This window comes from Saccopteryx leptura, chromosome 2 (assembly GCF_036850995.1).
Source record: "Saccopteryx leptura isolate mSacLep1 chromosome 2, mSacLep1_pri_phased_curated, whole genome shotgun sequence".
Classification (NCBI taxonomy): Eukaryota; Metazoa; Chordata; class Mammalia; order Chiroptera; family Emballonuridae; genus Saccopteryx; species Saccopteryx leptura.
Genome location: NC_089504.1, coordinates 13,458,298 through 13,485,601, shown reverse-complemented (window position 1 = coordinate 13,485,601; position 27,304 = coordinate 13,458,298). Strand labels below are relative to the sequence as shown.

Sequence of the window (27,304 nt, the reverse complement as noted above, 5' to 3'; positions counted from 1 at the left end):
AGAGAGCTGCAATCATGGGTCCAAAACAGAGGAGAGAAGGCACAGCTGCACTGACACTGTCTTCAATTTATTCACACAGAGGAATAAGAATTGGTACAAATAATAAACATTGCTTTAAATACAAATAAATATTTCTGGTTTCTAAAGGAAACAACTCTAGATAATTCAGAGTTAAGTATTTTCTAAGTTCCTATTTTAAAAAGAAGACTATTTGCATTAAATAAGCCCTACTCCACCACAACCCTTTGAGGATTTGAGGATAAAATGGTGAATTCTATACTCTAAGAAGTCAACAGAAAAATGGGAGATGATGCTACCACCTCCCTAAACTGTCCCCCAAATGGAAGGAGAGTTACTTGCATCATAGACAGAGCTAATAAATGTAGATAGTATTTAATACCTAAAGATATCTGAAAAGATTTACCATGGGAAAGTTGATAAGAATGTCTCTGAACTAGTTCTGTAAATTCTGAGACCTCACTATGCTCAAGTTTTGGTTCAAGTATCTCAAATCTGTTTATGCTCACAGGAAGACTGTAGTAGCTCCTATAGTGAAAGCTCCCTCTTGCTAGGAATGAAAATGGTAAGAAGGCTGAAATCACTAAGAATGGCATCTAGGGTAAAAAAAAAATGCTTTACCTGGTAAAGAAGCAATGGTGCTGTCCAATGCAACAGTCCGTCTACCTGGCACCACAATGACCCAAACTCCTAAATCACATTACCTAACAGACAGGATTTATTTTTCTCTCCCTGTTGTTATAAGTCATGCAATCTTTCAAGCTTTTAAAACTACAAAAAACATGAGGTCATGACCATCTTGGTGCCAGAGTAGTGCCTGTTCCATTGACTGTGTCCACTGTGTCCTCACCTCACCCCACACAAGACAATCCAATCTCTCCTGCTCAGACCCCTGAACAATTAATAATAAATAACACTTGATAGAGATCAATATAGAAATGTTTACGTTTCCAAGAAATTTTGCTTTTCTATTTAGATTGACCATGATATAATTCCAAACAGAACATTCTCATGCTATAAAAACAATCAATCTCATGCAATGAGCGTATTTAAAGATCCCACATCAGTTAACAACATTTGGGATTATAGAAGGCAGGATTATTTAAATTTAAAAAAATCACTATAGAATAAAAGCTGGATTTATAAATAGAACTTCCGTTGTGGTATAAAATGCTAAATTGGATTCTATAGTTTTGTTGACGCAAACAATTTTAGATATATACCATACATTCCTAACTGGGATTTTGAAACAATAAGCATAATTCTTAAACAGATTACCACAACATTTGCTCAAAGAACCAGCTCCCTTTTGCCAAAAACTTTTTCCTTTTTAGTCCAGTTGGAGGGATTTCCAGAGTCAATTCTGGAACAACAGTTCTGAACATGATTCAAAATCTACGACTTCCCTCCCTGTCTCTTTTATGTTATAAAGACACTGGAGCCCAGAAAAATGCTCTATTTTTTTTAAGATAGACGATAATAAATTTAGTTTTCTAATTGAAATGATAACATTTTTATGTTTGTCTTTCTCTCTGGCACACTATATTGTGTTTCTGGAGTTACAAATTGAAACAAACCAGCCAACTAGAGCATCCTAGTGTTCAAATCACAATTTTGGATACAATCCTATTTATTCTGGATGATGCTCAATTCCACACATACTTCAGGGTAGAAACATCCATAGGAACATCCAATACTGCTATTTCACCAAACCCTGACCTGTGATTGTGCTCTGTTGGGTAGTACCAGTCACATCTACAAAGTACAAAGGCAGAGAGGATTTCAGGTGTGGAGACCAGTTTGCTTTTGCTGCTACAGTGATTCATAACGATCATCTTCGAGATTTCCAAGCTGTTCGAGAATAAGGAGTAGTCCTTTTTTTCTCTGGTGGCTTAAAGTAGGAGTAAACAGGCGCTGCTGGGTACTCGGCATCGGGATTTTCTGCCATCATTTTCAGCTTCGCCTCAATGGCTTTTATCTTGGCGGTGACACTGGAAAAAGGACAGCAGAGGGTCAGAGCGGCCGGGCACATTCAGGGGACTTCCTCTGCCCTGTACCTCTCCTTCACGTCAGAAAAGTCACAAACCTCAAATATAAACATTCAAACATTTCCTATAAAGCATACACAAAGAATAACTAACGCTTCCATCTTCAGAAAGAAATCAAGTCAGAACCAAGTCCAGACAGACACTGTTAGGAGTACTTTGCATATTGTCACATTTAATCCGAAGACACAAACACTGTGTCTTGGCAGACAGTGGGCGCTCAGAAATAATTCATGCTGGAATTGAACGCAGGGCCCGGAAGAGACACTTGTACACCCATGTTTATAACAGCATTATTCCAAATAGTTAAGATGTGGAAGTAACCCCAGTGTCCACTGGTGGACGAGTAAGTAAAACAGGATAAGCAACATATTTTACAATATTCTTCAGCCTTAAAAAGGAAGAAATCCTGACATATGCTGCAACATGGATGAACATCAAGGACGTTGTGCTGAGTGAAACGAGCCAGTCATAAAAAAGACAAATACTGTGACTTCAGTTAATAGGAGATATTTCGTTAAAATCAGAGACAGAAAGGAGAACAGTGTTGACAGGGGCTGGGGGGAGGTGGGAATAAGGAGTTATTGTTTACTGGACACAGAGTTTCAATTTTACATTGAAAACATTATGAAGGTGGATGGTAGTGGTGGTTATAAAACATTATGAAAGTATTTGACACCACTGAACTGCACACTTAGAAACTGAAAAGAAAAATTCATGTAGGACTGAAAACAACATTGTCAGGTAGGTCATACCCTTATTTTGCAGAAGAAACTGAGGCACAGAAAGGTTAACTTACTCAATGTCAGACATAGCCAGTAAGTGTAGTGGTTGAGACTGGACTCCAAGGCCCATTCTAGTAACTGTTATGTTGTATCACCTTTTGAATCACTGAATAATAATGGAAAAAAACACCCTGGAAATCCATGACATCCCTTTCTACTGACAGATGTGTGTTTATAAAAGCCATCATTTACAGAGTGCTTATAATGAGCCAGGTACTGTGCCCACACTTTACAAAGAACCAAATGCAGAAAGGTATTGAGCCGCCCAGGTTCACACAGCTAACCAATTGCAGAGCCAGGATTCAACCCCAAATAGTTCGTCAGCAAGCCTTTGCTCTTCCCTCTCCGTCAGGCTGGGAGCTGAGCAGCCCGATATTAGAGGGAAGAGGTGAGGGCACAGCGCAGAGCTGTACGGAATTCCACTCTGATCAAGGCCACTGCCTCGCTTGCACTGGGATGCACTGAGGCAGTGCTATTTTCTGGCCCTGGCTCCTTCCCTTTTCCATTCTGCCCCTGGTGCACGGGCAGGAAAAGGAAGCTGGAAGGGAATGCACACGTGGCCTTTCTGATCTCCTCCAAAGGAGATCTCCTCAAATTTCACGTGAGCAATATAAATTAAAAACTACATTACAATAGCCTTTACCAGTGGTGGCATAGCGGATAGAGTGTTGACCTGGGATGCTGAGGTCCCAGGTTTGAAACCCTGAGGTTGCTGGCTTGAGTGCGGGCTCATCTGGCTTGAGTGTGTGATCACAGACATGATCCCACGGTCACTGGCTTGAGCCCAAATGTAACTAGCTTGAAGACCAAGGTCACTGGCTTGAGCAAGGGGTCACTGGCTTGGCTGGAGCACCCAGTCAAGGGAACTATGAGAAGCAATCAATGAGCAGTTAAAGTGACGCAAGTACAAGCTGATGCTTTTCATTTCTCTCCCCTCCTGTCTCGCTTAAAACAAAAACAAAAACAAACAAAAAAACCCCCTATGTTATAATAAAAAAGAACACCGAGGTCTAAGCAAGATGCACTCTGGCACGGCTTTCATTAGTGGGACAGCCAGATGTTCCTCCTGTACAAGTCACAGGGGAACAAACTTCTCTAATTAAGCATACAAGCTGAGTATCTCTGCATTAAAATATAAATGGAGGACACCAGGTTATCTAGTAAAAAGTGCAAACATTGAAAATACACTAAAGTCATGTTCACTAGAACATGAAGATCACCAGGAAAACGCAGTCCCCTTCCCCAGCAGGAGTCAGTTATGAAAGCCTCTGTGGGCACCGTTCTGTGACAAGGGAGGCTCGCTCTAGGGGGAGCACGGCACAGGGGATCAGGGGAGCACCGCACAGGGGAGCTAAGTCCCTAGTGAAGCTACGGAGTCATCATCACCTTCTAAATTTCTGAAGTACAAAACAATAAAGCAGCACAAAATTAGGAAATACCAATGATATTCAACTGAAATTAGTAACAAAAACTTTTTTTTTAAAGATTTTTAAAAATTTTTATTTATTGATTTTTAGAGAGAGAGGAATGAGAGAGAGAGAGAGAGAGAGAGAGAGAAGGGGGAGGAGCAGGAAGCATCAACTCCCACATGTGCCTTGACCGGGCAAGCCCAAGGTTTCGAACAGGCAACTTCAATGTTCCAGGTCGACACTGTATCCCACTGCGCCACCACAGGTCAGGCAAAAAACTTTTAATTTAGTAACTTTATCGCTCCTGGAAACACTGCAGGATCACCTTCCCCTGTGCTTTAATGAAATGCTTGTAATCTGTTCCATTCGGTGTAGATTAGAGACAAGAAGGCCTGTTTGCTTTCTGTCTGGCCCTCCATCCCCACAGGCACTGTGTCCCTGACTTTCAGACTCAGTACTGACCCCTAGTCTTTACAGAACACTGGCCCTCCTTCACAGGTCCCTCCCCGCCCCTGGAACAGGCCTTAGAGCTGTGTGTGCTCCAGACTCAGTACTGACTCCTAGTCTTTACAGAACACTGGCCCTCCTTCACAGAGCCCTCCCCGCCCCTGGAACAGGCATCAGAGCTGTGTGTGCTCCAGACTCAGTACTGACCCCTAGTCTTTACAGAACACTGGTCCTCCTTCACAGAGCCCTCCCCGCCCCTGGAACAGGCCTCAGAGCTGTGTGTGCTCCAGACTCAGTACTGACTCCTAGTCTTTACAGAACACTGGCCCTCCTTCACAGAGCCCTCCCCGCCCCTGGAACAGGCATCAGAGCTGTGTGTGCTCCAGACTCAGTACTGACTCCTAGTCTTTACAGAACACTGGCCCTCCTTCACAGAGCCCTCCCCGCCCCTGGAACAGGCCTCAGAGCTGTGTGTGCTCCAGACTCAGTACTGACTCCTAGTCTTTACAGAACACTGGTCCTCCTTCACAGAGCCCTCCCCGCCCCCGGAACAGGCCTTAGAGCTGTGTGTGCTCCAGACTCAGTACTGACTCCTAGTCTTTACAGAACACTGGCCCTCCTTCACAGAGCCCTCCCCGCCCCTGGAACAGGCCTTAGAGCTGTGTGTGCTCCAGACTCAGTACTGACTCCTAGTCTTTACAGAACACTGGCCCTCCTTCACAGGTCCCTCCCCGCCCCTGGAACAGGCGCTAGAGCTGTGTGTGCTCCAGACTCAGTACTGACTCCTAGTCTTTACAGAACACTGGCCCTCCTTCACAGAGCCCTCCCCGCCCCCGGAACAGGCCTTAGAGCTGTGTGTGCTCCAGACTCAGTACTGACTCCTAGTCTTTACAGAACACTGGCCCTCCTTCACAGAGCCCTCCCCGCCCCTGGAACAGGCCTCAGAGCTGTGTGTGCTCCAGACTCAGTACTGACTCCTAGTCTTTACAGAACACTGGCCCTCCTTCACAGAGCCCTCCCCGCCCCTGGAACAGGCATCAGAGCTGTGTGTGCTCCAGACTCAGTACTGACCCCTAGTCTTTACAGAACACTGGTCCTCCTTCACAGAGCCCTCCCCGCCCCTGGAACAGGCCTCAGAGCTGTGTGTGCTCCAGACTCAGTACTGACTCCTAGTCTTTACAGAACACTGGCCCTCCTTCACAGAGCCCTCCCCGCCCCTGGAACAGGCATCAGAGCTGTGTGTGCTCCAGACTCAGTACTGACTCCTAGTCTTTACAGAACACTGGCCCTCCTTCACAGAGCCCTCCCCGCCCCTGGAACAGGCCTCAGAGCTGTGTGTGCTCCAGACTCAGTACTGACTCCTAGTCTTTACAGAACACTGGTCCTCCTTCACAGAGCCCTCCCCGCCCCCGGAACAGGCCTTAGAGCTGTGTGTGCTCCAGACTCAGTACTGACTCCTAGTCTTTACAGAACACTGGCCCTCCTTCACAGAGCCCTCCCCGCCCCTGGAACAGGCCTTAGAGCTGTGTGTGCTCCAGACTCAGTACTGACTCCTAGTCTTTACAGAACACTGGCCCTCCTTCACAGAGCCCTCCCCGCCCCCGGAACAGGCCTTAGAGCTGTGTGTGCTCCAGACTCAGTACTGACTCCTAGTCTTTACAGAACACTGGCCCTCCTTCACAGAGCCCTCCCCGCCCCTGGAACAGGCCTTAGAGCTGTGTGTGCTCCAGACTCAGTACTGACTCCTAGTCTTTACAGAACACTGGCCCTCCTTCACAGAGCCCTCCCCGCCCCCGGAACAGGCCTTAGAGCTGTGTGTGCTCCAGACTCAGTACTGACTCCTAGTCTTTACAGAACACTGGCCCTCCTTCACAGAGCCCTCCCCACCCCTGGAACAGGCCTTAGAGCTGTGTGTGCTCCTGCCTTTACAGCCTGGAGAGTCTCTGAAGTCATACTACCAGACTGAATTCTGAAGTCCAGTTAACCTGGCTTCCAGTGTGGACTCCGCTGTGTGCTCCCCGTGTGCTCTTGGCCAAGCTGGTTTTCCTTCCTCAGCTTCAGTTTCCTCTCATGTCAAACGCGCCTAACAGTGCCTCAAGCAACATTTTATAATTAAATAACATGCGGCATCTAAAGTGTTTAGCACAGTGCCTGCTTCATAGTAAGTTCAATAAATCCTGGCTATTGTTATTGTTAAAATATCTCCTTAGGCTACAATGGAAAAAAACAAACATCCCCCCCAAAATAATCCCCTAAAATTCTCCTTCTGTTTGGCCATCCATTTAACTTCCCCTTTCTCTATCCCACCCTTAGTTTCTTCTGTTTTGAATTAACTCCAAAAAAGTAACTCACAATTTGTACATATTAGTACAAAACTGTTATAGTTACTGAAATGGTAGAATTAAAGTGCTGCAAACTAAAATTTTGTATAAAAGAATGCAACAGTTCAGCAGGAATTAAGTGTGGTGACCAATGCCAAAGAGACACAAGGCCTTATTAAAACACTTATATTTAAGGTAAAGACTGTGTCTGACTTACCTTTGTACTCCTAGTGACAAGCACCATGGCCAATATGTGGTAGGCACACCTGGCCAATTCTGAATGAATTCTATAAATGGGGGATGGGAGGAGAGGAAATGTATACACTATGGAGATTAACAACACATCTCTGAACATGTCAAAAGTTACCAGGTTCTATTCGAATTTAGAGTCCAAAGAGTTACTAGAGAATGAATGAAGGTTTGGAATGAAGAAATGGCTCAAGCTCTTGAACAAACATTTGTTATTCTTCATTACATCTTACCTTAGGTTAGACTGTGTAGGCTCAGTGCTGGAGGATGGCTCAAGACTAATTGGGAGGATCTTATCATTCTTGTTATGATCATATCTCTGAAAGTAAGAAAAAGGGAAATTACTCCACCTGGACAAAAACCAGCCCTTCACTGCAGAGCCTGGGGTCACAGATTTTAATGCTTTTAGTATGTTGTTGGCACCTTTCTATACAGTTTTAGGACTGCTTTACATTTAGAATTAATGCAAAACTCCATACAGCTTTGGCTTACAGCTATACATTTAGAAAAAGTTCAAAGCAGCCTCCCATCCAGCCATTAATTAGTCTTCCTTATTTGGTAGGGAAAGAATTTCAAGTTTCAGATTCACAGGTAGTACAGACAGACAGCAGGACTGCCCTCTTACATTCTTATTTTAATGATCACAGACCACTTCTTACCATAATTATTTTGCTTCATCCAAAACACTTTAAAATTTTGCTAGATTTTTGCAACATACCAAGCATAACATTCAATTTTTAACAGGCCTGAGTGGAGAAAAAAAATAGTAACAGTTTTCAGCTACTGATATAGAAAATATTCTCCAGTAAGAGCAGTTTGACTTGATGTGAGATAATTATAAAATTCTTATAAAAAGTAAAAATAATATGACAGAGCAATCAGGAGCCTCTGGTCGAAGGCTCATGGGAGAAGAGCAGCGCGAGGCAGTCTCAAACAAAAGAAAGGTGATTTCTCCTGCGTGCCTTTTCAGTGAGATGCAGCATGAGAAAATGACAGCCGTCTGGCAAATGAAACTTGAATTTTCTTTTTAGTAAAAAACTCTTTGGTAATTCTCCTTGCTGTTTCTGTTTTCAAGGTAATATACCCTAGAAATTGAGAAGGCTCTGTGACTGACTACCTGAAATATTCATAAGGATCCCAAGGGTCTGAGCTCTGCCTCTCAGCTTGGATACTGAGCTCAAATGTTTAATTCCTGACTCTACTGGGAGGCCTGTTGCGTAGAGAATCTCTGACAATTTGAACCTGCGTTCATGTGGCTGAAGATTGAAGCTTCGGTTGTAAGTGCCACAAATCTTTGTGCAGGCAGGTCTGCCAAGACCCCACTGCAGAAGGAAGGGAATCAGCTATTGGGACTACTCCAGCCCCCATACTTACCTCCTCTGTGCTGGCTAGGACAGAAAGCCATTCATTTTTTTTAATGGTCATAGCTTTCCCAGTGCATTCCCAAGAGACCTCTTACAAGACGAATAAGGCAGTGTGCCACTTCTCAGGCCTTGAAGACAATACAGACACTGCAAAGTCCCAAAAATAACTCTCAAAATATCTGGCGTAATGAGATGCCAGTGTTTTAAGCACTCATGCAAACTACCCACTTCTCAAGCATTTAGAATAAACATATTCAAACTCTTCACAGAATTGAGAGGCTGGAGAGAATCTAATAATGCCTAAAGCAACTAATTTTAAAAATAAATACATTTTTTTCCTCCAAAGAACCACTCCACAAAAAAAATGACAGAGGTCTGAGTATACACACAGGCCACATGGAAAAATCAATCAAAAACAGAATCTGTGGGTATGTGGAGAGAAACAATGAAGGAACTTAATCCCTCCTGAGATGTTTCTCAAAAGAAAAATCTGGCAACACACATGGTAAATACAAGTAGGAGACCAAAGTCTGGCTGTTCCAGATGTGAAGAGACTGGGATGCAAATGGGGAAGTGGACAGTGTCTCTCGGAGACTGTCAGGGTGCACTGCTGGCGTCTTCCTGGCCTATCAGACCCACCTTGACTTGCGCGTGCGCCCATCGCACCACCAGCTTCTTAGACAGTGCCAGCTTGCCGTTGAGACACTGGATGGCTTGCTCGGCTTCCTGTTCCGGAAAGGGACTACAGTTAGCCAACATTTCAAATGGCCGTCAAGCTCTAAGTAGTCACCCAGACCTCTCTAGCTCTGAGGGCTGAATTTCAAACCAAACTGTTTTTGGTAAACAACTGACTAAAAGTTTACAATGAAAAAATGCTGAATAATAAAAAGGGAATGAGTTTTTTTTTAGTCAAACAAAAATTCAAACCCTGGCTCTGTCACTTACTGGCAGGGTGGTACTTGGCAGGTCACGTCATCTCTCTAAATTAGCTTTGGATAATACCTGTTCCTCGGCGGTTGTCGTGAGGAGCAAAAGAGGACACATAAAGCATGGAGTGTGTGGGGAGCCCTCAACCAATGTGAACAGACAGCTCTGTTCTTATAAGTGACGCCTTTCTACACTCCTGTTAGCTCGGGCAGCACCTCCCCTGTCATGAAACAGTACCCCCCCGAGGACCCTGGAACTGTATCTTGGACTAGGGCTCAGACTCCCTGGATCCAGAGTGAGAAGCATAGCGGCCTCAGAGGCTACAGGAGGGAAGAAAAGCGGTCCAGAAAAAGCAGCAGTGAGGCAAAGAGGCTGTGTGCAGCCTGACCAGGCGGTGGTGCAGTGGATAGAGCATTGGATTGGGATGCAGAGGACTCAGGTTCAAGACCCCGAGGTGGCCAGCTTGAGCGTGGGCTCATCTGGTTTGAGCAAGGCTCACCAGCTTGGACCCAAAGTCACTGGCTCGAGCAAGGGGTCACTCGGTCTGCTGTAGCCCTCCCTCCCCCCGTCAAGGTACAGATGAGAAATCAATCAATGAACAACTAAGGAGCCACAATGAAGAATTGATGTTTCTCATCTCTCTCCGTTCCTGTATGTCTGTCCCTATCTGTCCCTCTCTCTGACTCTCTCTCTGTCTCTGCCACAAAAAAAAAAAAAAAAAAAAAAAAGGCTGTGTGCAGGGGGTCTGCGTGAGCCAAGCTCTGCACTTGGCCTTCGGGGCCAGAAGCGCCCTGACCCCTTCCCTAGCAGGCCCAGCAGCTACAAGGCTGAAAGGAATTCCTGAGGCTGGAGAATGGACACTTGAAGACATTCCCAGGAAGCCTGGCTGTACTTTTCCATCCTGCTCCATTTGTACCCATGAGGCATTTGGCCGAGAGTTGCCCACATTTACGAGGGGTGAGGAAGCCCTTAAGGAGCAAGAGAAACAGGGACAGTCTACTGAGACCGTAGTGTAAGACCAGCAGGCATTCCAGTCTGGTTTCACTGGTGACAGTTACTCCTCTGGAGCTCTCCAGTGTGACTCCCAACAAATCTTTACCGAGTAACCGCTATGTGTCAGGTATTAGTCACTGACATCCTTGCCTCCCTACAGCGCACAAAATGGGAGGGATGGATTGAAGAGATATCTTATTCTTTTAAGTTTCACTTAGTAAATTAGAATTTACATGACACTTTCGATTAATTCTGTAGCATTAGCAGTAATACGATGCCACTGCTTTATAAAATAATTTCTTATCTTTATACCCGTTTCAAACGTTATTAAATGCCAACTGTGTTTTCATATGTACCCCCATCTAGTCTTTCAACTTCCTATAAGGTAAGAAGGGTGTTGGTTAATTCTCATTTTTAGATAAAAACTGAGACCAAAGAGTAAGAGACTTGCCCAATGTTAATAAATAGAGGCAAAAATAGAAGCTAGGCTTTGTTAGTCCAGTGTTTTTAAACTGACATCTATCCCTAATGTGGTCCCTGATTTTAGTTGATTGCAAGAATCGTCTTTATACTCTATCATTGAGAGAGAATAAAGTATTTAAAAATGCTAACCATATGAGGCATTCTTTCACCCCCCTCCCAAACCTGAACAATCACAACAGCAATGCATCACTTACTGTCTATCACAGCTGCCAAAAAATAAATCCCCAGAGCAGGTCAGGACTCATGACATGTCAGAACACACTGATGCATCATTTCTTGACAGCAATCGGCAGTTGTAGTAGGAAATAATGTGCATGACCTATGTTGAAACCACTCCATTGTCCTGAGTACACTAGCTATGTTCACTACACTATTTACACTTGTGATCACTGGGGAGAACCAAAATAGCTAACAGTTCGTCAAATAACTTATGAGGTCTCATAATAAAATATTATGCAGTCATCAAAAATCCTGTTATCTTTTAGACTGAGGTCTAAGTTATATCTAATAAAATGTATAAATGTTAAGATACACATCAACGAATCTTTACATTATTTAGAGTTATGCCAGCGAAACCACAATATGAGGATACAGAATGTTATCTTGATGTGTATCAGGTGACAGAAAAAAATTTAGTATATTTTGCTTGGGGAACAGGATCATAGGCTCCTATTTGTGTGTTACAAGCCAAAACATGTGTTTATCTATGCATATGCATGAGGCTTCCAGGGCAGTTGTTTTGTTTGTATGAACATGAAGAAAGACAAAGGGTCTGGAAAGATATATAACTAAGTGTTAACAGGGATTATTTCTGGGCATTGGGCTGATGTCGCTTACCTATATTTTCATCTAAAATAAACATGTTTAACTTTTTTATAATAAGAAAAACATCCAATTAATAACTAGGCAATGTTCTCATATAAAACTAATAGTTATGATAAGTACTAAGCATTATCTCTTTATTTAATAACAATCAAATTCAAATTCTTTATCAATGTGTATTTGATTCAAGGACTAAATTTTAATACAAGATACATGTCTATAGTCTATATCATGATTGAGGATGGACGTTTTCTTCCTCCATATATACTCTAATTTTTATGCATTTATTATGAGACATTGAGAAGAAGGGTACATTTTTAAGAAATTAGAATAAAAGAGAGTTTGTGGGTGGCTCAGCACAGACAGGGAGGGCTGCTGCACCACAGGGCAAAACTACTGAGAGAAAAGGAGGCTTTGTTGGTCAGCCATTTAAGGAAAAAACAAAACAGAACAGGGAGGAGGATGTCCATGTGTTTCATGTGGGCATCCCAAAGCATTTGGTCAGAAAAGTAGGTCAGCTGCCTTTGTCCACAGCCTAGGGAGGGGAGATTTTGGAAGCTATTCACTAATTCATTTGTTTACCAAGCACCTCCTTTAGGATTCAGAGCAAGGCACTCAGGCTGAATGAGACCGGCTCCTGCCCACAAGGCTCTGCTATTCTAGTAGCAAAGGACACGCACAAACCCTTGGGAGAGAGTGTGAGTACTGTGAGGGGGAGAAGTCCCATTACCTGCTTAGTTTCGAAGTTGACGAAACAGTACCCTCTGGGCTGTCCCTCCAAAGCACCTGACTTGTGGAAGAGGAAGTCAAACTGCTTCACTGTGCCAAACTTCTGGAGGAGCTTCAGGAGGTGGTATCTGCGGAGAAAGGACAGTCTGAGTTCGCTCTGGGCATCTGTCGGCCAACGAGAGCCTGAAGTGTGAGATAAAAGCAGGAGATAATTTACCCCAGGGACAAAATCTCCTGCCTCCGCCCCCTGCCTTCCTCCAAACGGCTGTTAATTTATTTGGCAAACAATTTGTTTGCCTCTATTTGGAATGGGAACTAGAATTGTCATGGCTATGTGTCTGTCCAGCACAAAAATACCAAACAAAAAGCCACACCTAACAAACAGCTGTCTGGCCTATAAGCACCATTTGTTTTTCTTTTAGAGAAAAGCTCAAAAATAGTGTTGATTTATTTATTTTTAATTTTTTGGCAATGAAATAGTATTTGTGAATAACTATAACTACATCAGAAACACACACCCATACTCCAAAGGCCAAAGCCTACCCTATCTCAAAAATAAAGTAACAGTGCACACAGGCATTCACACAAACAAAATAATCCTGAAAGACTTCCCTATTAGATTTCATAGTCATTAGCCCCAAACTGCACTTGTGAGAAATTGCCCCAAGCCAGCTACAGCTAGTGGCACTTCCATGATTAAGTCTTTGAGCTTCAATCCCTGGTGTGACTGAACGCCAGGACAATGTGGAACCCGGACATGACTGAGGCTGGGCTCACACAGGGCAGGGGAACCTGGCCAGTTCCACCAACTACCCAGCTGTGGGTAACTAATGGGCCTCAATTGCTTAACACACTTTATACTCTGGAGCATGGCTGAATATAAAATTTAGATGGCCAAAGAAAAAATTTATTCCAAGCTCTTGCTTGCCACTCTGCCCCTCATCCTTTTCTTGGATTCCTTTCTCTAACACTTATTTGGTTTCTATAGAGCTTTTAAGTTATTCAAACAGATGTGGCCTTAACAGGTTGCTGTGGCCAATCTCAACTCCGACTTCCTGTCATCTGATGTGAGGGTGAGACAAACCAACAGCTCTCCCGCTTCCTTTTCCTTCGGCCTTCCTCCTGGCATCCTCCCCGCTATTCAAAGGAGTCAAGGCTTTCTCTAAACAATGCTGTCCCTGGGATACTAAAAAGGTATCGGCCCACATGCTAAATCTGTTAGTACTGGGAATTCTAACCCACAGGGAGCCAGTAAAGCTGTCCTCACAGCCCCGTTTATGTTCACATTGTTTTCTAGGAGAAACTCATCAAGATTTTACTCTTGACGGAGAATCTCCTTTGGGAGACAGAAAGATATGAACTGGATCGCAAACTATATTAAATTTGACACTAACACACATTGACAAGCAAGCCCATTACCATGGATCAGGTGCCTGACACAGTGGGACAGGGAAGACACAGTACAGGCCTTTTGCCGGGCAGGATGCAAGGATCCCAAGGCACACTGTGGATATTCACCTGGTCTTTAGACCTATTTTGAAAGGAAAAGAAAGCCTCTCGTTCCAGACTCTCAACTCCCATCAGGAGACCTCAACTGTGAGCGAGAATGCAGGAGGTGATTCATCAGGGGAAAGGGAGACACCTGAAGTGTAAATTTCTGCGTTTACTTGCTTTTTTTGAATAGCGAGGGTGAGTCTCTGAAATGCAGAAAGATGGTCTAGGGGAGTCTCCCGAAACGTCTTTGATTCACAGCTGTATGTTCCACTTGCAACACCCATTCAAACCCTAACACTGCGCCAAGTTGCCATGAATTGTGGGTCAAACTTGTTTAAAAAAAAAAAAAAAAACAATCGAAAAGAGCTACTGTGGGCTGGTCATCTTTTCATTAGCTCTATTCTGCTTAATAGCAGGAAGGTAAGGTGATTGGCATTTCCGAAGAAATGAATTTTAATTTACTCAGGAAAAAAAAAAAAGACAACAGATTATTCTTTCAAAAGCTAACAAATATGCTTTGCCCGAGAAGTACGACCTTAAGATTCTAGGAACATCTGCTCAAGTCTGTGTCTTTCAACTTCTCCAGGATTTTGTTTCTTGTTTGATAATTTCTTGAAATTATCGGAACCCCGAAACAAAAGGAACTAAATGTTTACTATTTTGCTTCCTGGAGATGGGGACTGCGAGCTCTGATAGTGAAAAAGCCTGAAGACTCTTGCTTTCACATCTGCAAGCACTTTCATCTGCTGCCGGAGCAGGGGAGAACTCACACTCATCAGGGCCGTGCTTCGCCTCGGGAAGTGTGGGCCCTGCAGCACTATACCAGCGACTGCAGTCAGTGTTTTCCATAATGGGCCTTAAAAAATTTTTTTTTAATCTATTGATTTTAGACAGAGAGAGAAAGGGAAAGAGAGAGAGAGAGAGAGAAAGAAAGTTAAAAAAGCATGGATTTGTTGTTCCACTTATTTATGCATTCAATGGTTGATTCTTATATGTGACCAGACTAGGCACTGAACCTGCAACCTTGGTATATTAGGACAATGCTCTAACCAATTGAGCTATCTGGCCAGGGCTATAATGGGTCTTTAAAATGGCCTTCCTGCCAAAAAATAAAAAAAAGTAAAATGGCCTTCCTGCATAATGGCAGATAAGTAATTAAACTATATAAATGTTAAAACAGACAAGTACTATGTGCCAAAAACCATTAGGCATTTAGACTAACCAGATGAATATAACTAGGTTCCTGTCTTCAAAGACCTCAAGTGCTGGCTAGAAGAGAGAGATAGGGAATCAAACAGTCACAAAACAGTGTCTTGCTTGCGCACAGAGGTGTACAAGCAAGCACAAAGATGAAGAGGAAGGTGGTGGTCAGTGAGTGCCAAGTGCACCGACAGAAAGGGGGAGAGGTGTCTGACCAATCGGAAGAGGGGTAGGCAGTAGGAGCCGAGGCTGCAAGGCAGGCAGGGGACAGGCTGTGTGCTAAGTGAGGGAACTGTAATTTGATGCTGTAGGCAATGGGAAGCCAACAAAATGACATTTAAGATGACCTTTTGAGCACAATTTGTTTTAAAGAAAAACTTCTTTCCAAACTTACAGAAATTGTTCTGTGGCAGGTCTTTATGGTCTATGCCCTGTATGTAATAGACTGTCTTACCGTGTTTCAAATTTAAGTAAGCAAACAGTAAAGGCTGTTTCATGCAAACCGAGGCATGAAAAGAAGCATGGACAACGAAGAAAAAATAAAGAATGGGCTGACAGTAAAAAAGGGTTTTCTTCAGAGGTACACACATCACTCTCACATGTTAATGCATTATTTGTCCTTGTACCCTACTTTATCGGTGAAATTCTGTATCAAAGGACATTTCCGCTTGGATGACTCTCTACTGCTTTCAAGTTTACCTAACAGACCCCAAACTGATATCCTCCCCTCCACGACCTGATGCCTGTTTCCAGCTACTCCAGCGACAGTGTGGACAAAATTCTCTTACATTTCTCAGGCAAGAAACATTAGGATCATCTTCACCTCTCCACTCCTCCTCATCACTTTCTCTTCGTCTCTGACACCAATGGTCTCCAAGTTCACTGTCTCTATCTAGGTGATGTTAACAACAGGGCTGTAGCTAATGTTCATATTCAGTCTTTGCCCTTCCAACCCATCCTTCATGAAGATGTCTAATTTCCCTACTAAATCATCTCTTTCATGATATCCGTTTCCTGCTACACAACCACAATGAGTCCCTTCCACATGAAATTCAAACTTGTTTGAGTAAATTTTAAAGACTGCCTTAATCTGATTTCTATTTACCCAACTATTTTCATTCTCATTTAGCATTCAACCTCTCCTTTAGTCTAAAAGGTCTGATACTCTGCTCACACAACAATCTTTCTTATTCTAACCTTTACTTATAACTCATCATTTATTTAGAATACTTCTCTTTCAGAATTTCTCTTGGCTTTATTCCTGCTCATTAGTTCTCCTTATGCATGATGCTGTGAATATTAATTTAGCTTTCTCCATAGCACATTTAATATTTGACATAGGAAGCAGTATTAACCCTTTTGGAGGAAACCACAATGTGGAAAACAGACACTATTTAACAACATGAACTTTCGGCTACTCTGTTGAAGACACTACTAAATGATGTTTAGGTGTTGTTTTGCCTTTACAGTTAGATTGGGTCCCATAATTTTAAAAAATTTCCTTACATTTAAAAATTTAGAATAGGATGCTTTACGTTATAACTACTCAATTATGTGGACTACTATTTGTTCAAAGAGCACTAATTAGGCGGTGGGAAAATTAGCCAACTCAATTAACTCTTCCAACAAAACAGCAAAAATATGTTCCACTTGCTTCACAAGGTTGTTATGAGGTTAAATAAGAGGAACTAATGCAATATGAGAGCTAGAAAAAATGTTCTCATCATTTAGTTAAATTTTCTCTTTATAGGTATGAAATATGACATATAATGTAGTCGAGAGGCACCACAATACAGCAGAAAGAAAATGGGTTTGGGGTGTGCTACCTCCAAAAATAAGAGTGAGTCATCATTCCCCTTAATCCAAATCCCCAAGATCTATGTAGTCGTCCAGATATTCCTGGCCTCTAACACGGCCCTGAAGTGGGCAGTATAGCAACCATAAAGTGACTGCAAATAAAGGAAAAGCCAAATATTAGAGGGCCAGCCAGTCAGCTGGCAGTGCATGTGCTGTTGAGAGGAGGCTGATGGGTATTCTCTTAGAACCTGAGCACGACTCAGATTATTAACAAGACATACACAGCATTACTGTGAAAAACTGAGTGGAAAAGTTTTTAACTGTCACTGTTTTACACACTTCTATAATCATTCATGACAGTAAAGACATACATGTACTGTAATTTGTTTCCTAAGAGGTAGGAAAGCATTACAATAGGAGGGGTATTCAAATCAGTTTATAAAAGAGATCTGAAAGAGGGATGGTAAAGAGTATGAATATATAGAGGAAAGAGAGGTAAAAAGGGTTTTGCTGAATAGGAAATAGCAGGAATTATACTGATTTGTTGGTGTGGGAAGTTAGTTTAACCAAGAAAACTGGAGAGTACTCTGGAAACTTCTGTCAAGAGTCATCAGAAGTTTAGAGATTTGGATTAAAATAATACTTTCTGAGATTAGAGTGTAAGCCAAGTACCACAAGGTCACGTAAGTTTTATCATGTAATCCCTTCAATGTTTGGGAATGACTGTGTTTTAATAATTAGTCTAGGCTATTACATACCTTGAGAGGAACAGGATCCAGAAGTTTATATGCTTCAAAAACTTGGAGGCCCTGGCCGGTTGGCTCAGTGGTAGAGCGTCGGCCTGGCGTTCAGGGGTCCTGGGTTCGATTCCCGGCCAGGGCACACAGGAGAAGCGCCCATCTGCTTCTCCACCCCTCCCCCTCTTCTTCCTCTCTGTCTCTCTCTTCCCCTCCCGCAGCGAGGCTCCATTGGAGCAAGGATGGCCCAGGCGCTGGGGATGGCTCCTTGGCCTCTGCCCCAGGCGCTAGAGTGGCTCTGGTGGCGACAGAGCGTCGCCCCCTGGTGGGCAGAGCTTCGCCCCTGGTGGGCGTGCCGGGTGGATCCCTCTGGCGCATGCGGGAGTCTGTCTGACTGTCTCTCCCCGTTTCCAGCTTCAGAAAAATGCAAAAAAAAACCAAAAAAAAAAACCTTGGAAGAGTATCATATATTTCTACAAGACCTACCATACTAATGTGTTAGCTTTCTTTGCTAAACTTCAGTAAATTAAATGAGGTAATACAAAGTATTTCATGCTAATCATAAGCTATGATTGGTAGTTATATCTTTAAAAAGAAACTTATTATTATTTAATATGTCAGTTTAACAGAAAGCATTTTAAAATAAGAACTTTCCGGAGGAGGAGTAAAAATGATTTCTGGTGACACAGAGGCAGGAGGCCACAGGTGGAGCCAGAGGCCCACCCTGCAGGTTAGAACTGCCACCCACATTTGGCCTGATCTGTCAAGAGCAGAGACACCAGTGGGAAAGTCCTGGGTCAGCGTTCCTGACCATGCTGGAACTGGAGAGAACACTGATGTACTCCAACTTAGGACATACACGGAGGTGGCAGGTGCCCATCTGAACCTTCCCGTCAAGCAGCAGGACACAACTAGAACAAGGGTCTCATTTCAGGGCCCTGCAGCCAGAGCACTGAACTGTTTCCCTGCTCCAGACCTCCATCAGACAAGCAGAGGTGGGAACGGAAACCACTCCGGGAGCATCCCCTCACAGCCTGGGTTTCAGATGATGGAAACGAGTCTCTGATCAGCACACACCAACGAGAGGTGGGGCAGTCACACATTCATCCTCAAAGCCAGGAGCCATAAAAAGAAACAGTCTAGTCCAGGGCCCCCATAACCAAGGTCACATAATATAGGACAACACCCCTTAAATATTTAGCTGATGTGAGCTTGAGCTGGTTTAAGGAACTGAACTTTCTGTTATGACATGGTAGTTTACATCCCTTTTCCAGGCTCTTAATCCCAGCCCTTATTTATAGCTCCTCTCATCCCAGACCCTGCAGGTTCCCTTGTCTCTTCTTCCCTTCCTTTTAACTTTATTACAAAGAGTGACTTCCAGGACTGATGATGTCTTCCACGCTTAGTCTAAGCGCTGAGGTCATCCAGCTCAATCCACTCACCCTTTACCATCCTGCCACCAACCACCACCCAGCCCCCACTGGGCAGCTGGGGGAAGGAGACAGCTCTCCCGTTCTCTTTGCTAAGAAATTCCTCTCCACTACAACGTCCACAATGGAAAGAGTGAGGAGTCAGGACAATTCAATTAGTTTTGTGACTGTGGTAAGCAAGGCACTTCTGTCCCCTGGGCCTCAGTGTCCTCTACTGTAGATTGAGCTGGACATAGCAGAGGTTTTTAAGTGGCTTCATGGAGTCCTAAAAGTGATGCTAAAGAAAGGGTGGCAGCTGCCATAGGCTTTGAGTGCACCTCTTCCCCTTCAATCAGAGCAGCTCTGGGCTTTCACTGTATGTACAGGTTCTGATTACTTCAAGACAAGGTTCCTCAGACTTTAAAAGTTTGAATACTGGTCAATATGGGGCATCTGACATACAGTAGGTACTCAAATTATTTAATGAATAAGTGAAAACCAAAAGGACTAGGTTACCTCTAAGATCCCTTCCAGCTCTGACTTCCTGTGGCTGTTTAACACGAGTTAGAGGCAAGTGCTGCCTCTCCTCCTATTTGTGAAGGTACTGAGACTTCTTCTGCTGGTTCCTTCCCTTTGAGGGAATCATGCCCAAGGCTGATTCTAGAAAATAATTGCCTGGTCACTGGGTATAAGGCTTCGAATAGTTGAAAATAGAACATCTTTGGCAAGTAGAAAAGAGTATATAGTTTAAAGAACATCCAAGTCTGTGTCTTTCAGCAGAGTGTAAATGTAATATAAGAAAAATGTGAAGATAGCAGGATAACAAGCTAATAATCACATCACATTTCCTCTCAAGACAATTAAAACATAAGTCAACAGGTCAAAATATATCCTACATCCCTGGAAAATTTTCCTGAACCTCACCACTGCAAACATCCCAATTTCTAGGTAATGAATCAAGATGACTTCGACTTACTCTGTGATTTTTGGGTCCAGATTGCCAATCCATAACCGATGCCCTTCCTGTAGGGAGCCCTCTGACAGGATGGATGCGTTCTCCAGGGGAAGAGTTTTGGTTTCTGCTTCCATCAATCTCTATAAAATACTAAAGGGAATGTGAACATTCAGACAGGAGAAGAGCAACACTGTGAACATGAGACTTCAAATTCAGTTCAACAAACATTTATTCAAGGAGGGCATGCCCTGGGCAGTCCCTTCGGAGGCCTCAGTTCTTCCACAACCAAGGCCCCAGCACCAGTCCCTTGGGACAGCTCCTCTGGCAGCCAGAGAGCAAAAGCTTCCATTTAAGGTGAAGGGGGCGTGGCTGTGTGTGTGTAGAAACTAAAGTTTTCCTCTTCTGAAGCCAGAGGCTGACTGGGCAGGAGGCCAAAGTCTCTTTTACTCCACAATATTCTCGCTTAACAACTATCACCCAAAATAAGCCTTGGAAACCACCAGAAAGAGTCTCAACGACCCTGAAGCAGAAGGGTAGGAACAGCAGCAGAGCATCTCTTCCTCACGACAGTGGCAATACAGGAAATGGAAGGCCATAGTTTTGGAGTTAGAACTGAGTTTGAAAGCAGGTTGTGTAATTTGGTAAATTACATAAGGATTCTAGGCCTGTTTCCTCATTCATATAAATGGAGATAACAGTTTTTATCTTACAAAGCCATTGTGAACATTAAAAATAATGCATGAAAAAAATAATCACTACCCACTGCATTTGACAACAGAAGATAACCAATAAATATCGGCTAGTATGATGTTTAATATTTTGAGACTGGGAAGAAGAGACTGACTTCCTCCTTAGTTATTCCATTTCTCCATTCACTAGCTCTGTAATCTTGGGCAAATTACTTAACCACTCTGTGCCTCAGTTTCCCCAAATCTGTAAAATGGGAATAATACCTCATGGGAGTTGTGCAGATTTACTGAATTAATACACCTAAAGCACCTAAGAAGGATTCAATTAATGATAGCTTAAATGGTTACTAGTCTTCCTAAAATGTCTAGCTCACAGACAAAAAAAGGAAGGTGAGGATTATGATGGAGACAGTTGTGGAAACAGCAGAAATCTGGTGTCAGTAGACCAGGTTTCCAATGTTGGCGTTTCCACTGGAAGTCACTTCTCTCTTAAGCTTCAGTTTCCTCATCTCTACACAATAAACCTTACCCTGCTTATAATGTAAGGTTGTTGAAAGGACGAAAAATGAGGGGCCAGCTATAAAACAAAGCATTAATAAATGGATAATGTGAAAAAAATACAAATGTATAATGCTGTTGGGAAAAAAAAGATAAAGGGGCCAGGGAGATGGCAGGCTGTGCCAAATCCTGGAATTCCCTGCTAGAGAAAGCGTGTGTCCTATATAACCAGAAGTGCTTCTGAGGTCAGTGTGTCAGGAACTGCCATAACAGCAGCCTACACACACTGGACACTGCCATCACTTCTTACCTCAGCCCAGCCCATAGAGTCTAGCATGGCAGCCCCCAGGTCATCGTTGACTGTGTCTAGCTAACCCCACACAAGGGCATTCTTCCTTTCCCACTCACATGTTCAATCTGTTCAGCACTTGTGTGACAAGCAACCACAACCTGTTAAGCCCTGGGCTATGTGCTGGAAGCAGACTAGAGGAAAACATACCTCCAGCTCTTACCGCCTGAGAGGAAGGCGAAACAGACACAAACAGATCCCAGGAGTGGAAACGGGAGGAGAAACGTTTTGTTGTGTCCCCCCACCCCCCCACCCACCATCCTTTCCTCCTTTCTTATAGATCATTCATTCGTTCATTCAAAAAAAGAAAATGTACTGAGGTTCTGTTTTCTAGACCTTGTCTAGGTATTGGGGACAGAGCAGTGAAAAACAAGGTCTCAGCCCACAAGGTGCTTATATTTGGAAGAGGGACAAGACAACACGGAAGCAAAATTAATAAACAAGATGTAATCTGTGATAAGTGCTGCCCACACTTATAAGCGAAGTGGTTTGACAGGAGACGGGGAAGGGACTACCTAAGAATTAGTGGAGATGTCTCAACTAACGTCTCTAAAGGAGACATCTGTGATGAGACGTGAATGATAGGACCTTCTGATTTTCTCATGTCTAAAAAGAGTGGATACCCACAGCTACTTAGTATCACAGGAGGGTACCACTTTTAATGGGAAGAGCACAGGAAATGGGCCCAAAAGATCTGCATGGGAATCCTGGTTTTTGCACCCAGTTACTGTGCCTCTGGTAAGTCATGAGCGCTCCTTCAGTGTCCTCTCCTCGGAAAAGCTTTTCCTAACAGACCGAGCTCCTTGTTAGTTTCTATCACAGCCACCTTTTCCTTTCCACACAATAGGAATTCATGTACTGATATTGTTTTACTTGTTATTTACTATGTTACTTATTGCTTTATCTTCTGTTTCCCTTACTAGAATGTAAGCTACTAGTAGACAGGGTCTTGCCTGTTTTGATCATGGCTTTATTCCCAACAGGGCTCGTGGCTGGTGTCCATTATTTACTGAATGAATGAATGAATACAGCAAGCCCCTTCTCTACTCGGAGCTCCAGTTTCTTCTTTCTAGAATGGTCACAATCATCCCGATCTTATGGGTGGTTATGAGGCTTAAATAAGACAGTATCTGTGACAGCTCATCACAGCGCTTTTTGAGGAACAGTAAAGTGTAATGAGAAATCAAGATGGCATGAGGCTCAAAATCCTTTGATTTTGCAACGGCGACAACCCCTTAGATTGTTGACAGTTGACAAAAACGCTTTTTCATCTATACTCCTAGCTGTGCTGCGACAACCCTGGAAGCCAGGCGTACTCATTTAGGGGAAATGAAGCGCAGAGAAACAAAGGTACTTGTTCCTAAAAGCTAACTGTAACGGCGGGGTCAAGTCTGGAACCCCGGCTTCCCGATCCTGGCCGCCAATTCCCAGATGCGATGGGTCACTACTCGGCTTGTTATTTCCGGGCCAGCGGCGGGACAATCCGGGGCGGGGCCTGAAGAGGTCTTCTAGGGCAGCCACCCCTAGCAGGCCCTCCGGGGCCCGCGCTATGGTGCAGGAGCACGGACTCACCTCTTGGCCTCGCCGTCTTCCCCTCGGCTCATGCCCCCAAAGCCGGTCCGGACCCCGCGGTCGACCACACTCTGGGACGCGTCCGCCTCAACGATGCCCGCAGCCAGGCCGCGGGTGACGCACTACGCCTGCGCCGCCGCCCCGCCCCGTGACGTCATGGCGCCAGCGCCGCCGCCGCGTCACCGGGGTCGCCAGATTCTTTTGCTAGTATCCTGGGGCATAGCTGGTGAGTGGTCTCCGCACGGCCTGGAGGCTCGCGCAGGGTCCCGGTGCCAGAGACCTCTACGCAAGGATTTCTTAGGGGTCTTAGGAGACCTGATCATGGTCCCCCAACACATCTCATTCGAGTCCGGCTTGACCTTATAGGCTGGGGGCGGGACCTGTCGCATCTGAGCAAGTCTCATGGCTTGGAGGCAGAACGTGTCTCATCAGCTAGGACCTTGGGAGATTTGGGGTGTGTGTGTGTGTGTGTGTGTGCTCACTTACAAAATTGTAGCAGCTATTTAGTAGCTCACCACTTGATAGGAATATTAATTTTCAGAACAATACCACCGGTATAGATATTATAACCGTGATGAAGAAACGGAAGCTCAGAGAAATAACCAGGGTCACGTGGCTAGTAATCGATGGAGTTTCAATTCCAAAGCCTCAACTTTTTAAACCTTACTCTGTGCCGTCCAGTGGCAAGACAGTTGTCATCTCATAGCCCTTCTCTGTTTACAAAGTGCTTCTGCAGCCCTTATCTCATTTGATCAACCTGGTAACCCGGATGGGTGGTATTGCCATCGACATTTTGCAATGAGATTGAGGTCCAGAATTTGACCTATCTAAGGTCATATAGCTACTAAGTGCTAGAACTAAGCAAGACGCTTTTCCAGTTCTCAAAATTTGGTGCCTTTTCCCTTTCACCACATTCTACTGCATTTCTCAGAATTTTGGAGAGTTTTATGGTTGGAAAGAATAAAAACCTGGCCTGACCCTTTATTTTATAGTTGGGGAAACAAAACCTTTGTAGGAGAAATGACTTGATAAAAGCCACAAATCAGTAGAGCTGTCACAAGTGCTTTTTGGATAGAGTGTGGTTTTGAGTCTGAAGAGGATGATTGGCAGAAGGTGGTGAGATAAGAATAGTGGAATCCAGACTTCCTAACTCTTAGGCAAAACTCTCCACCTGTTAAAGTGTTTCATTCCTCCTTTGGCTGTGCCAGGGACATGATTCTGTATACAGTCAGATACTATGTATATAAATAATTACATGGCCCTGACTTTAGAGAAAAAAACACCCTACTATCTCTAAATGAAAAATTTGCAAACCAAAAGGTAATTGAAGCAGTGTTGGGAAGTAGAGCTCAGGACCTACTGTCTGAGGCTTAGATTCCAATTCTGGTGCCAGCTTTGTGACTTAGTCAAGGGCTTAATTTTTCTAGATTTTCATTCATGAGCTCATCTCATTTATGTAGTGTCTTCTGTGTTCAGGGACTGTACTGGGCACTGGAGATACAGCATTGAGCAAGACAGCTATAGGCCAGTAATTTTAGTGCTTACAGTCTCATGGAGGGAATTAGACAATGATCAAATAACTACACAGATATAACTGGTACTGTTAAAGTGTGTGCTATAAAGGTACAGTATAGGTGCTATGAAAGTGAGCTACAGGGCATTTGAGCTAGTTGTGCTGCCAGAGATGGCCAAAGAAAGCAGTCCTCTGAGGAAGTGATGCCTGAGCTAAGATCTGAAAGAAAAGTGGGAAGTGGTTCATTAAAAAGAGATTCCAAACGTGCAAAAGTGTGTTTGAAGACCCTGGAGCAGAAGGTGTATTCAAGGAAATGAAAGATCAGTTTGCTTATTTGTAAAATGACAATGATAATCATGACTCTGGTTATTGTAGGAATCAGATAATCCATGTTGTCGATGCGAGAAACATCCAAACCTGTAGAGAATTTTTATAAAACTATTTGAGCCAAAACTGACAACAGTTGCCAGGAAGCAGGATCTCAAATGCTCTGGAGAATGACAGTTTTCAGCTTCTTTATCCATTTGGAATTAAGGTGGGAACATAAGATTACTTTAGGGTGGGAGAAAGCAAGGCAGTGATTGAATTACAGTTGTATTTAAAAGATTATGTTCTCTTGAGAGTGGTTACTTTGAAAAAGAGGCATTTTAAAGGTGTGTTAACCTAGATGCACAGAAGCAATGGACAGGGTTTGTTAAGGCAAAGATAAACCCTTTACTAAAGTTTTATTCCTGGGGCGTGACTACACACCAGGGCCTGAACCAGTTAGGAATTTATGATTAGATTACCCTGTGAGGTTATTTTCCACAGAACCCCCTTTTGCCCACAATGTGAAAGTATTTTATATACTTTATATAATGTGAAAGTATTTTATATACTTATACACACACACATTGATAAAAATGTACACGTTATAAGCTAACATACAGCTGGATTTGGAAAGGTTGCTGAGACAATGGATAAACCCAGACTGTGTTTCTCATCTGATTCTTTCCCAAGTTAAAATACACATTCTATGAAAATTAGGAAAATTCAAGTTTTGAGAACCTCAACTTTGGAAAAAGAGGATGTGCTTCAAGTAGTTTTAAAAGATATCTCAACAGTTTGAATAATAATGCCAATACTGAGTGGTTTTTTTGTTTGTTGATGTTTGTTTGTTTTTAAAGAGAGAGGCAGGGAGAGACAGACAGACAGGAACATCAAGCTGTTCCTGTCTGTGCCCTGACTTGGGATCGAAATGGCAACCTCTGTGCTGCGCTGAGTGTTTTATGTACACAGTAAAGTGTAGTGGTCAAGAGCACAAACTCTGGAGCTAGAGTGCGTGAAATAAAATCTTGGGCAAATTATTGTGCCTCTTGTTTCTTTAGCCATAAAATGGATATAATACCTCAGGAGGTTATCATAAGGCTCAAATGAGTTAATATATACAGTATAGTACTTAGAATTGTTTCTGGCTCATAGTTATCACTATAAAAGCATAGCTATTGTGTCATTATTATTGTTACAATTATCTTTTTAAAGGCTTATTAATATCACCATGCTTAAGATGTGTTGGAAACCGTAGCTCAAAAAGGTTAAATGATCTACCCAAGGTCACACAGCTAGTAAGGGGGAGCACTGAGATTCCAGTTCAAGACTGTATCAAAGCCCAGGTGCTTCCTGCCATTTTTTTTTTCTGAGTATAAGTTAATTTTGTTGGATAATACTTGGGCTTCCAGAACAGTTACTTTCCTTGACTTCATCTGTGCTGAACTGAGTATTAATATGCATGTCCTTAAGGTAAAAGTTCCAAGGGACTGCCTTTTTTGAACTTCCACTTTGAAATTTCCTGACTTCTGTGCAATTAAAATCTAGGCCTTCAGTATTTCAGAAATGTGGTTTATTTATAGAGTTGGCTTCCGGTTCACGTGTACTGGATCTGCTTTGGGGTGTTGCGTTTTCTGTCAAAGGTTGTTTATTTCTAACCCATTTTGATTTCCTGTTACTTTCTGGGTTGGTACTTTGACCTGCAACAGGAACACCAGGAAACCAGTCTCAAACGGAGCAGCCAGATGGAGACCCTGTAGATTAAAAAAACAAAAACCACACATTATTATGCAGCCATATTTGGATATAAAAGTGGGTTAGGCATTGGCTATATTAGGCAAAAACCTAGATATAGAAACCTCACTTAGAGCCAAACTTTTGTGAACAGTTTTGCTAAAATAGGGCAGAGCTTTTAGCTCCATGTCCTTGGACGGTGACAGTCTCTTTGAGCCTCAGTTTCTAGGTCTGTAAAATGGAGATTATTATACTTTGTGGCATTACTAAAAGGATTAAATGAAATAATATGGGTAAAGCAAGCAGCCGAGGCCTGACCTCAATTAATAGTAGCTATGGATAATTAAAAAGAGGAAAAACTGTTTGTTTATTTATTTAAATCCATGTCTGTTTCTATTGACTTCATACATTGATCACTGACATCTAGCATCCCTTGCTATTAAAACTTCCATTAGGAGA

At 43.2% G+C, this 27,304-nt stretch overlaps 2 protein-coding genes across 4 annotated transcripts in view; one reads left to right on the top strand and one right to left on the bottom strand.

Moving 5' to 3' along the window:
- Window positions 1–46: 46 nt before the first annotated feature.
- RBM18 (RNA binding motif protein 18) lies at window positions 47–23,443 on the bottom strand. The gene is made up of 6 exons (XM_066367273.1): window positions 23,293–23,443; window positions 20,206–20,334; window positions 12,594–12,720; window positions 9,278–9,364; window positions 7,508–7,593; window positions 47–2,009 (listed from the first exon to the last, which is right to left on the bottom strand). The coding sequence occupies exons 2-6, from the start codon at window positions 20,316–20,318 to the stop codon at window positions 1,850–1,852; spliced, it is 573 nt and encodes a 190-aa protein (XP_066223370.1). The 5' UTR covers window positions 20,319–20,334; window positions 23,293–23,443; the 3' UTR covers window positions 47–1,849.
- Window positions 23,444–23,448: 5 nt separating this feature from the next.
- MRRF (mitochondrial ribosome recycling factor) overlaps window positions 23,449–27,304 on the top strand; it is a 51,874-nt gene continuing 48,018 nt past the window's right edge. Inside the window, exon 1 of one of the 3 annotated variants that reach the window (XM_066367271.1) lies at window positions 23,449–23,518. The gene's annotated coding sequence lies outside the window, so the exon portion shown is untranslated. Of the gene's footprint in view, window positions 23,519–23,723; window positions 23,747–27,304 lie in introns of those variants that run through there. The other 2 variants (XM_066367270.1, XM_066367272.1) reach the window with 2 other exon arrangements.

Coding starts and splice junctions, on each gene's coding strand:
- RBM18 (XM_066367273.1), bottom strand. CDS start 20,318: ATGGAAGCAGAAACCAAAACTCTTCCCCTGGAGAACGCATCCATCCTG. Junction 12,721..20,205: donor CTGGACCCAAAAATCACAGA/GTAAGTCGAAGT, acceptor CTTTCTCCGCAG/ATACCACCTCCTGAAGCTCC. Junction 2,010..7,507: donor CCTACACAGTCTAACCTAAG/GTAAGATGTAAT, acceptor TCCTTTTTCCAG/TGTCACCGCCAAGATAAAAG.